This window comes from Lepidochelys olivacea (assembly GCF_965140295.1).
Source record: "Lepidochelys olivacea isolate rLepOli2 genome assembly, chromosome: 1".
Lineage (NCBI taxonomy): Eukaryota > Metazoa > Chordata > Testudines > Cheloniidae > Lepidochelys > Lepidochelys olivacea.
This window is the reverse complement of record NC_140411.1, coordinates 23,988,907-24,001,050: the sequence shown is the minus strand read 5'-3', so window position 1 is coordinate 24,001,050 and position 12,144 is coordinate 23,988,907. Positions and strand designations below refer to the sequence as shown.

The 12,144-nt window shown below is 49.6% G+C and overlaps 1 protein-coding gene across 1 annotated transcript in view; it reads left to right on the top strand.

Moving 5' to 3' along the window:
• ME3 (malic enzyme 3) overlaps positions 1–12,144 on the top strand; it is a 190,278-nt gene that overhangs the window by 167,514 nt on the left and 10,620 nt on the right. The window contains exons 8-10 of the mRNA XM_084646223.1: positions 8,229–8,326; positions 10,748–10,861; positions 11,604–11,709. Coding sequence (XP_084502349.1) covers positions 8,229–8,326; positions 10,748–10,861; positions 11,604–11,709 — 318 coding nt within the window. The remainder of the gene's footprint in view (positions 1–8,228; positions 8,327–10,747; positions 10,862–11,603; positions 11,710–12,144) is intronic.

Here is a 12,144-nt window from a genome sequence, read left to right as displayed (position 1 = left end):
CAGCTCTTCCCCCACCTTGCTAAATGCTCTGCCTCTCCAGTGGTCCCAAGCTTGTCACACTAGAGAGTGAAGGGTCTGAACTAGCATCCTCTGAGCATCAGCATGTTACTGTGCTGCTAGATCACTGGGCCTGACTGACTCCATACCATTTCATGGTTTATTTTTTAACCTTTTATCTAGATCCTCTTTGGGAAGAGTAACAGCACTCTGGTTACACTGAGAGACTTTGAGATTAGGAGGTCAAACTGAAAATATTCAGAGATCTTCACCTCACTTTAATTTTGCTGTGTTTTACTTTCAATTATGTATTTGGATTGCATCTGGGATGGCTACTCTCCGTTCTCCAGTAACCATCTGAATGGCAAAGGCTGCAGACGATTAATATGAGGGAAGGTTTGGAAAAGCTGCACAGCTGGGGCTTGTTTGCTCCACATCCATAAAATCGCATATTTTCGGCTGCCCTTTCACGAAGCAGTTAAAAATGGCATTTGCTATTCCCTTGTCCCTGATATTTGCTAAGGGTCAGATTCTTGAGAGGCTTTGGTGGAGTGAACTAGGAGGAGGAGGAGAGCCCGGGTTAGTGATTAGAATTTTGAGTGTCAGCTCCTTCCACCAGGTGCATTGGACATGGTGATTAAGGGAGATACAAAGGCTGCTAGGGAGTATCACTGTACCGAAGGTCAAGGTGATGTGATGAAGTGTCGTGTGCGTGTGTGAGTGACTGCTCCTGTTGGATGGAATTGGAACTGCTCAATTGTTTGTCATAGGCCCTGTGCAGCTAATAGCTATTGGAGATCCCCCCTGAGCTCAAGTGGTAGGATCTGTGCTTTTGGAGCAGGAGGCTCTGAGTTCTGCCCCACTGGCTCTGCAATGGTGTGCAGCAGAGCATCCGCTGGGTACTTCCAGAGGCCCTGGACTTGCTACAGTAGACAGAGTGGCAGCCCTGCTCCCTGTGCTGCTTACTGCTGGGCCGGCTAGGGTGTGTATTTCCAGTTATTCAGGCAACAGGGTGGCAATTGGCCCCAAATTGTGGCTGCTTTATGCACCTTTCTCTTGCTTATCCTCCTGTACTTAGACGTGGGGCCCATATGGGAGGGATATAAACACAGCCCAGAGGCATGCAAAGAGGTGACCTCTCTTCTCCCACAATGTCTCCTTGTGCATCTGCTGAGATGCCCAAAGCCCCTCCACTCCCACACACCATTCTCCTGGGCAGGATCAGTCCCATAGCCAGCCCATTACAATGTGAACGTCCTTCCTCTCCTCCTTTATTCTGTCGCAGCAGAGTAACTGGTTCAGAAGACCATGGAGAAAAGAGCAGCTCCAGGACTCAAAGCAAAAAGAAACTATTCTGCCCAAAAGTATTGGAACTAGACTGTGGTTAAAGACGAAAGGATCGCTGTTCATGCCAATTCTTTGGGTGTCACTTAATTAACCGCTAGTGTCTGTCATGCTGGAACGATTGTAACATCAGCACTAGGCCTAACTCTCCCTTGAACTCTGATCCCATCTCTGCCTCTGACTCATTGTGTAACCTTTCCATAACTGCTTTCCCAATTTGCAAACCTGGGTTAATATTTGCCTTCCCCACATGGGTGTTTCTGGGCTTAATTGTTTAATGCCTGTCCAATGCCCCGAAGATGTAATTTTCTGTATATAGTTGTGAGGGGTGTGACCCTCTGTGCCTGCTTTTCCACTAACGCAACTCCATTGACATCATGTGCTGTTATTCCCGATTTACACCAATGCGAGAGGAGAATCAGGTGTTGAGTATTTTAGCCCTCAATGAGAACAATATTCAGAAATGGCCTCTGGGCTTCTTCTTACTAGACTGGCTTTGGTGCCTGTATCAGCTTTGTTTTTAAGCATAAGACACCATTTTCTTTTCCTGACACTTTCTCTGGACTCCCAGGAGGGGCTCCTGAGGGTTGGTCAGCTATTTAGTGATACTCTGTTGAGCTTTCCATTCAAGACTGAAGAACAACATGATTTATGAACATTCACCCTTCTGTCTCCGCACCTTCCCCCACCCCCACCTCAAAACCAGACTAGCCAACCTGGCCCTCATTCAGTAATTACTTCAGGAAGTAGTTATCTGAAATAATGACATTCAATCTGTTTGGAAAACAGAGAGACCAACTTGCTGAAGGCCTTTTTCTTGCCACAGCCTCTGGTAAGGTTTTTCCCTTTGTGGTCCTTTTGGAATTAGAGCATTGATTAGCCAACTTCTTACAGAAACCAGCTGTGAGCTCTCCTTCTCCACAGAGATGCTTTATTGCTTCAAGTGCAGAAATTGTAATTTCAAAGATAACTACTGATCCCAGGCCAAGGTACAGTAATTTTGTTACTTGAGTAATGGGAGTGAGCTGCAGTTGGAGAGAGGAAGGAGGATTAGAAACACATTGGAGAGAGAGGAGAATTATTATAAACGGCAAAGCTGAGCAGAGTCCAGCCATCACTCAGTCATATCTGCAACCAAAGTGCAGAGGGATGAGTAATGGCACGCCCTGTCCCATAGGCATATGGGCCGCTCAAAAGCACATCACATTGCAGCCTGAGTCAGGGCACCCGTTATTCACTCTTCTCTCCCAGTGCTTAAATCTTTGCAAATAACACGTTTAAAAAGAACCAAAAGTCTCTTTTGCAGCATGTTCCAGTTGCATTTTCACTGGTTTTAATGTGGGTTCACAGACACATCCCACAATAAGGGTTACTCCCTATTGGTCCCTAGATGACCACTGGGGTTTAAAGCAATTTCACATGGGCCAGAACCAAGAGAAACATGGAGTTTCTCCAGTTTCATTTCTCTCTCTCTCTCTCTAATATTCTTCCACATGCATTTTCTGGCCATATCCAGGCTTCCATCACTGCCAGTCCTGTGTGCCTTATGGAGAACTACATTGTCCTTGCACCTGCCAGAATTGCTTCTCCCCAGATCAATTGCTCTGCCCCACCACTCTGTGGTGTTTGGAGTTTTGTGCAGTCAAAATGCTGTAATGAAATGGCCTGTGCATACCTTTGTCCTGCATGGAATTGGATCTGTTCATCTCCGGGTCATAGGCCCAGTGCCACTGCCAGACACTGGAGCATTCTCTGTTAGCTCCAGAGGTTGGGGCAGGAATTCTAGCCCTACTACTTATGTGCAGTTCTGAACTGTCCTACTCTGTGACACAGTGACAGCTGAGCCAGCCGATTGGTCGTGGGTTTGTTGAAATGCAGTGAACAAGCACAACAAAGGGGATACTAGAAAACCAAAGCATTAACAGGCCAAGCGAAGTGACACCATTGGAAGGCAACATCAAAGCTGGCACAGTTTCCTTGCATTCCCATAAACTGCATGGAGTGTGTAAAAGTTTGCATTGAGGAAGGGGTTAATTATTCTCCTCTGCCATAGGTAATGGGCATCTCGGTGGGCAGACACAGCTGGGTTTTCCAAACAATGATAGCCAGGAGATGATGATTTAGTACAGGAGGAGCAAAGAGGAAACACTTCCCACATACTGAGGATCCTCCGGTTCCTCGGTTTCCAGAGTTGATGAACTTTAGTCCCCTCTGAGCAGGACATTCAATTACAGCAATTCCTTTAAAGATGTGGGTGTCTTTTTCCTTTCAAAGAGATTGGATCCAGAAGTTCCATATCAGGAAACAAACTGGCACGAGACGTTTTCTGAGCAGACAATGGGGGTTCCTCTTTGGTACGGATCTGAGGATCGCGAGAGTTCAGAGACTCTGACCTGAAAAATTAAATGATCCGTCTACTCCAGCTATCCCTAGGAATTATATACTTCAATTATTGTTGCATCTGATAAATTACATTGTAACTAGCCCAGAGCTGCATGCCTAGATGCACACATTATGGTGATAGCACAGGACAATTTGCTCTGGAAACAGGATTCTGCTACTGGTAGAATCATAGAAGTGTAGGACTGGAAGCAACCTCAATATGTATGCTAAATCAGAATCTTGATTAGGTGCCAGTAGGTCTTCCTTCCTGTAGGTTAGACCAGGTCTCAGCTAAAATAGTTTTGCTGGTATCGCTCTACTGGTAAACCCTCCTAGTCTAGATGTAGCTTCTACTGGCTAAAAACTGCTTTTCCTAGTATTGCTCAGACCGGGTTCCCTAGGCAAACTAAATAGACTAGGAAACACACTCTTATGCCAGAATAACTGTGTCCATATGAGGGCTTTTGCCAGTATAGAAATGTCACTAAAAAGAAATCACACACCCTCCAAACAGATGTTACCATACTGATAAAGGTTTCTAGCCTAAGACGCTAGAGGAAAGGATGAAATACATCCAATAGCCAGTCAGACATTTGCACATCCCTATTGCTTTGATCGCTTCTTGTGTATTTACTCTTGTGAAATATAAACTGTCTTTCTCTCTGGTTACTTACATCACACCCATCCCTACTGGAGTATTAGAGCACCTCACAGCCTAACTGAATGTATCCGCATAACACCGGAGGGAGGAAAATGCTAGCCCACCATTACAGGTGGGGACCTGGGGCCAGAGGGCTTAAGTGACTTGCCTATGGTCACACAGGAAGTCTGTGGCAGAGCAGGAACTTGAGCCTGGATCTCCTGAATCCCAGTCAAGTGTTATAGAGCATCATTCTCTATCAACAGCCTTCTGTTGTCTGCCCCCCACATACACAGTGTTCATATAAACAACAGCATTGCCTATTAAGGTTGCCAACTTTCTGACTGTAGAAAACGGAGCACCCTTGCCCCAACCCCTGCCCCAAGCCCTCACCCCTGCCCCGCCCCTTCTCCGAGGTCCCGCCCCTACTCACTCCATCTGCCCTCCCTCCGTCGCTAGCTCTCCCCCACCCTCACTCACTTTCACAAGGCTGGGGCAGGGGGTTGGGATGCGGGGGGGTGAGGGCTCTATCTGGGGATGCGGGCTCTGGAGTGGGGCCAGAGATGAGGGGTTTGGGGTGCAGGATGGGACTCCATATTGGAGGGGTGGGGCTGAGCGGTTTGGAGTGTGGGAGGGGGCTCTGAGCTGGGGCAGGGGATTGGGATGTGGCAGGGGGTACGGGCTCTGGACTGAGGTGTGAGCTCTGGAGTGGGGCCAGGGATAAGTGGTTTGGGGTGCAGGAGGCGGCTCCAGGCTGGGGCAGGGGGTTGGGGTGTGGGAGGGGGTGAGGGCTCTGGCTTGGGGTGCGGGATCTGGGATGGGGCCAGGGATGAGGGGCTTGAGGTGCAGGAGGGGGCTCCAGCTGGGGCCACAGGGGTAGGAATGTGGGAGGGGGGCTTAGGGCTGAGGCAGGGCTCGGGGTGTGGGAGGGGGTGCAGGCTTTGACTGAGGATGTGGTCTCTGGGGTGGGGCCAGGGATAAGTGGTTTGGGGTGCAAGAAGGAGCTCAGAGCTGGGGCAAGGGGTAGGGGTGTGGGAGGGTGTGAGGCATGTGAGCTGCAGGCTTGCGCTTACCTGAGGCGACTCCCGGAAGCAGCCAGCATGTTCCTCTGCCTTCTAGATGGAGGGGCTACGGGAATCTGCGTGCTGCCCATGCCTGCAGGTGCCACCCCCACAGCTCCCATTAGCCACAGTTCCTGGCCAATGGGAGCTGCAGAGCCGGTGGTCAGGGCAGGGGCAGCATGCGGAGCCCCCCGTGGCCGCCCCATGCCTAGGAGCTGTACATGCCAGCTGCTTCTGGGAGCCACACGGAGCCAGGGCAGGCAGGGAACCTGCCTTAGCCCTGCTGTGCCACCGACTGGACTTTTAGTGGCCTGGTCAGCAGTGCTGACCAGAGCCGCCAGGGTCCCTTTTCAACCGGGCATTCCAGTTCAAAAGTGGACACCTGGCAACCCTATTGCCTACTTAGAAAGCAACCAGCCTGCTCTGTAAAGCCAAGACACTGGAATTTCTCTGTAATAGCCTGGGAACTTGCTTAGTCCCTCTGCAGAGGGTTTCTCTATAGTAACAGTTGCTTGTTATTATGTGCTTTTCTATGGCAATTATCAGAGTGTCTGGGTGCCTTTACCCTGAATTAGATACCGCCAAAAACACAACAGCATGCAGTTCGCTCTCCTTCACAGGCAGCCACTCCCTGAAGTGGACCAGATGCAGAGGGTGGGTGATAACGCACTAAATTTAGGGTGACCAGATGTCCCGATTTTATAGGGACAGTCCCAATTTTGGGGTCTCTTTCTTATATAGGCTCCTATTGCCTCCAACCCTCTGTCCCAATTTTTCAGACTTGCTGTCTGGTCACCCTAACTAAATTGCACTATCCCCAAAGCCTTGCTTTGTGTGCAAGCTGGAGGAAAGAGGAGGGGGATCAAACTGAAGCAATAACCGTGGGTTTGCCCTAATGACCCCCTCCTCGCCAGCCACTTAACTCTAGAAAGCTTCAGCCACACAATCGCATGATGATCTTTGCTGAGAGATTTCCTACCATTGAAATAGGTACAGCACCATCTGGTGGTTGTATAGCTCACGTTCATGCGCCCTTAATTAGCATCATCTTCCATTAAGCTCCTTGGAGCGGGTGGAGGGGGTAGAAGCTGCATTTTCCCCTGGCCTGACGTCAGGGTGAGCCACTGGGCTGGCTCACCACCTCTCTCTGGCTGATGAAAACTCTGCCTGGCTGGACTTGGGGAAGGAAGGGCAGGAAAATGTGAACTGCTGGATGCACGGGGAAAACAGGGTATTTAGCCTGCCTGGAGTGGGGAAGGTTCTTTACTTAACTGTGCATGGTGAGAGTGGAGAGGCTAGTGGGAGGCCCCTCAGGGGCAGATCCAGGCTGCCCAGCGTGGGAGGGGCACAGGAGCAGACCCACCATACCCATTGAAGCCTTTGCACCAGCACAAGCCATTGCACCTGACTCCGGGCCTGTGTTTCCATAATATATACCCTGCGTCTGTCGCAATCCACAAGCTCCTCACCAGCCTGTAACTCCCTCAGCTCATTTCCACTGTGGCCCTTTGCCTGGCCAGACTCCATAGATACACGCTTCTAGTGATTCGTAGGGATGGGGAATGACTCAGTCCAAGATACTCTAACTGTGTTTGTGGGGAGGCTGGAGGAAGTTTTGCACTGTCCTGGTGAAGCAGCTGGGATGGTGCAGAGCATCTGGCTGAGGCTATAACACCAGTGGATCTAAGGCTATGTCTAGGGCAGATGCCCTACCCGGCTCTCTACATGCCCAAGGCCTAAAATAGCAGTGTAGTGTCCCACTGCCTCCCTGCTGCCCTACACACCGCAGTGTGGATGCAGCCTGTGCCTTTCACTGCTGTGCGTAGCTTCACATACCCGGCCTACTCGTCGCCGCAAGTGTAGCCGAGGCCTAGCTGATGTGTGCTTTTCATGACCCTCTCCCTTCCCCCCTACCACCCACGGCCACCACCCAACTTCCTCCTGCTGACTCTGGAATGGTAGTTTTCTCCCCAGCTCTGGGCTAATAGACAGGCTGGGCACTGAGCCAGGAGTGAGTGTGAGGGAAGTGAAAGAGAAGAGAAGAGAAATAGCAGGGAGCTGAAAGGGAATTGGAAGAGAGAAGGCAGGTCCAGAGGTTAGGGCAGTAGCCTGAAACTCAGGAGACCCAGCTTCAATTTCCAGCTCTGCTACAGACTTCCTGAGTGACATTGGTCAAGTCAGTTAGGGTATGTCTCCACTGCAACTGGAAGTACAATGGCTACCAAAGTAGGCCTACTCATGTTAGCTTTCATAGAATCATAGACTGTCAGGGTTGGAAGGGACCTCAGGAGGTCATCTAGTCCAACCCCCTGCTTAAAGCAGGACCAATCCCCAATTTTTGCCCCCAATCCCTAAATGGCCCCCTCAAGGATTGAACTCACAACCCTGGGTTTAGCAGGCCAATGCTCAAATCATCTAGCTAACATGGCTAAAAATAGCAGTGAAGATTCAATAGCACAGGCTAGAACCATGAGTATTATAATACACTAGACTAGCTAGATTAAAGCTAGTGTGGCTATACCCACGCAAACTGTAGTCCAATCTCGGATTGCAGTGTAGACACACCCTCAGTCTCTCTTCACATCAGTTCCCCATCTGTAAAACAGATGATAGCACTGCCCTGCCTCACAGAGAGGCTATGAGGATAAATACATGAAAGGTTGTGGGGTGCTCAGATACTACTATGGTGACCCAAGTACCCAAAAGATGGTTTCCTGCAAGTTCTCGAACAACTAGCAGCTGGATTTAGTGAATGGCACTTTCTGCCTTTGCTCCTCTTGCTCACTGTCTCTGTTCTCTTTCAGGTACTGCCTCTGTTGCAGTAGCTGGCATCTTCGCAGCCTTAAGAATCACAAAGAACAAGCTCTCTGACCATAAGTTTGTTTTCCAAGGAGCCGGAGAGGTAGGCTTCACCCGGGTTCGGCGCTAAATACAGTATTTGTCCTTTCATTTTGAGGAGGTAAACATGGAAGCATAAAGCCCAGATCCATAAACCCCAGAGTGAGGTGCCTAAGTCTCAGTTTTGGGTTCCACTGTGATCCACAAAAGTCCCGCTCAGTTGACACCGAACCTTGTAGGCGCCTAAGTTTCTGCCTCCGCATGTGCACACTGCCACCCCACCCCAGGTCCCTGGATGCCTATCTCCAAGCTAAGCCCCAGAGCGAGCCACAAAGCAGGAGAAGACAGGCAGAAGAATGCCTGTCTCACCCATGGGCCCAATCTGGTAAGCGTGCTCAGAGGCACCTATTGGATCAGGTCCCATTCAAAATCGAGAGGGTGCCACCCACCTTATAAATTTCTATCCCAGTGGTTAGAGCTTTCACCTGGGGCGTGAGAGACCTAAAATTCAATCCTCCCCTGAGGTGGGGAAGGATCTGAACAGGAGCCTCAAACCTCTCAGGGGAGTGTGCTAACCACTAAGCTCTGAGATATTCTGACGTGTGGCTCCCTCAGTCTGTCCTGTGGAAGCTGTGGATATATAGAGTCACTGGGCCAGAGAAAGGGTGAGAGCAATTCTGTAGTCCGGTGGTTAGGGCGCCCACGTGGGAGATCCTGGGTCAGTCCCCCTGCTTCAATCACTGTTTAATTATGTATAAAAAATAGAAAAGTTTCAACAGGAGAGAGTGAGGGTGCCCACCTCAGAATATCCCAGCAAGTGGGCACCACCTCCTCTCCTCCCCCACGGGGCTCTGTGGTGTGAAGCAGTCACCTAACTCATTCTCACAAGAAACACATCAGGTGCCTGACTCCGGGAGAGGGGTTCCCAGCTGTGGACTGCAAGCAGAGATAGGTGCCTATCTCCATGAGAGGGCAGGACTTAGGACACAACCCTCTTGTCGGCATCTCCCATTGGCTAGTTTATGCAGCTCCTTGCCTAGCATGCTGGCTTTTGTGGATCACATTCTAAGGCACCTGTCTCTCCGCATGCATTATATAGGGAGCCTGAGTGCCTCATTTGGCTTTGCAGATCAGTGTTGTTCCAGTGATTTTTTTTTTCATGCAGTGTTCTGCCGAAGTCTCTTTGTGGATTCGGGCCTAAGGCTTCAGCCAGGCTGGAATTCAGTAAGGAGAAGCAAAGGAGCAACCTACTCCTAGTGTATTTTTCTGACCAGGAATGGTCTTCATTGCTTGTTAGCCCTTTGGAGCCAGCACATCTGAGAGGGAGCTGGAGCCTGTTCCTCCTTGTGCATCACTAAGCGAATGGTTTACTTAACTTACAGTCAACTCTGTGCAAACCCACTGAATGCGATGAGGCTGCACAGGTGTCAATGGGGTTTTAATTTGGCCTGAAGAACCTTTATTACCGATGATGCATGAACTGAAAGAAGCCCAGCTTGAAGCCCAGGGCCTATCTGCTGAGCTGGCAGTTAGGGAAAACAAAAATCTTCTTCCTTGTAAACTGAGCGCATCACTGAGGAACAACAAACACAGTATTCCCCCATGCCACTTGCACAATCATTTGTCAGAGTTGAGCCACACTTTCCCTTTGAGGCAGAAACCATACCTTCCTCTGTGTGTGTACAGTACCTAGCACAACAGGGAGCGGAGAAGAGAGGGAGGGTAGCTAGTGGTTAAGGCTCTAGAGTGAGGCTTGTGAGATCTGCATTCAATTCCTGTCACCAACCGCCTGTGTGATTTTGGGCAAATCACTTAACCCTTCAGTTGCCCCTCTGTAAAATGGAGATTACAATCTAATAGTCACGACAGATGGGTATGTTCAGCATCTTTCCACCCAGATCTCAGGTGGGGCCTCTCGGTGAAACATAATGCCAAGAATTATATACAGCAAGTCAGGGTTGTTTTGTTTTTGTATCATCAGACGGGGGAAGAAAGAGGGGACCGTTCCCCTCTCAACATTTCAAATGCACCATTTACCACTGTTGCCTAGAGTTCCTCTCTGCTGGCTTCATCCTGGAGCCGCACTAGTCTGGCTTCCACCCGCTTTCTCTCCACTGACACTGCTAGTCTGAAGGTCTCTGACAACCTTTTCCTGGTCAGATCCTAGGGCGATGCTTCACCTTTAACCTCCTTAACCAGTCTGCTGCTTTAGAAGCCATCAATCACTCCCTCCTTCTTGACATGGTTCAGATGATGATAATTTGTATTACTGTAGTGCGTAGGAGCCTCAGTCCTATCCCAGGGCCCCGGTGTGGTAGGTGCTGTACAGAACAAAAAGAGGGTCCCTGCCTCACAGAGCTTACAATCCGTGTGCTTTTTGGGAGGAGTGGGGAGAGAGGGGGCTGTCATTTTTTAAACCTCTCCAAAGTGAGGCAGGTTTGTTTGAAGAAATGATCGGAATTTGCTTTCTGCTTATGGGTTTCAGGCTGCCATGGGCATAGCCCAGCTCATCATTATGGCCATGGAAAAGGAAGGAATTTCGAGGGAAGACGCCATCAAAAAAGTCTGGATGGTGGACTCCAAGGGACTAATTGTCAAGGTAAATCTGCCTCTGTTGCACTACTGTGTTGTGGTGCATGGTAGATGCAGTGTAACAGGCACAGGGTACAATGGGGCCTGACTCATTAACCCAGAGCAAGCAGATCCAGTGGGTCACAGTCAGCCCTGGAGTAAGTGGCTGCAATTCTGTTGAAGTCAGTGGAGCTGCACTTGCTTATACACAGCAGGGTAGACTTTGCTTTCCTGTTTTTGTTGCCCTTTCCAGTAGAGTTTGGACATTCTGGGGATAGCTACAGCTGCAGGGTCAGGGACCACTCTGCTCTTCAGGTCCAATGGGACTTTGTAAATCTTTGTAAATCTCCTCTCTCCAGGAGACAGAGCTTTCTTGAGATTTGGTCCAAGACACTGGAATGAACTCCCACCCGAACTAAGGACCATCAGAAACCTCACCGCCTTCCAAGCGAAGTGCAAGGTGCATGTCTTTAACCTGACCTTTTCAGACAGAGACAGAGAAACGAGCACATCAAAAAAGAAACTTACCAACACAAACTACTCCACTGCACACAATCCTCCCCCCACGAGAGGATGGGAGAACAAACCATAAGTGACAGATGTTAGTCACGTAATGAACGAGAGGCAGGTGTGCAGATACTACAGGGACGATGCGGTATAGCAGAATATAGAAGGGTGAAGCACTGAAATCTTGCAAACAAGATTTTGCAAATGATCGATCCAGACTTTTCTCGCCTGCCATAGGCTGGTTTGTTCTTTTTTCCCTGCAGGGGAGGAGTCACCTGAACCATGAGAAGGAAATGTTTGCCCAAGACCACCCCCAGATGAGAAGTCTGGAGGAGGTAGTGCAAAGGGTGAAGCCAACAGCTATTATAGGTAGAGTCACGGAAGCGGGAGCTCCTTCTCATTTGTCCACTTCTTGGGGGTTTCTTTTTTCCAGGGGCTCCTCTGTTGTCCAGGCCGACTCCCCAGGCCTCCCTGCCTGCATTTCTTTCCTTTACTTCCCAACAGCCCCCGTCTCTTGAGGCTATGAAGCACAAGCTCCCTCCTTCTGTTGAATAGGGATCCCTCCGGAGCCAATCGGTGCTGCCCTCAATTGGCCACAGGGGGCACTCTTGAGTTAAGCAGAGTTCTGCGGCTCCCAGAGCCTGCGCATGTATATCCCTGGGGCCCTACCAAATTCATGATCCATTTTGATCAATTTCATGGTCACAGGATTTTAAAAATGATAAATTTCATGATTTCAGCTGCTTAAATCTGACATTTTTTGGTGGTGTAATTGTAGGAGTTCTGACCCAAAAAGGAGTTGTG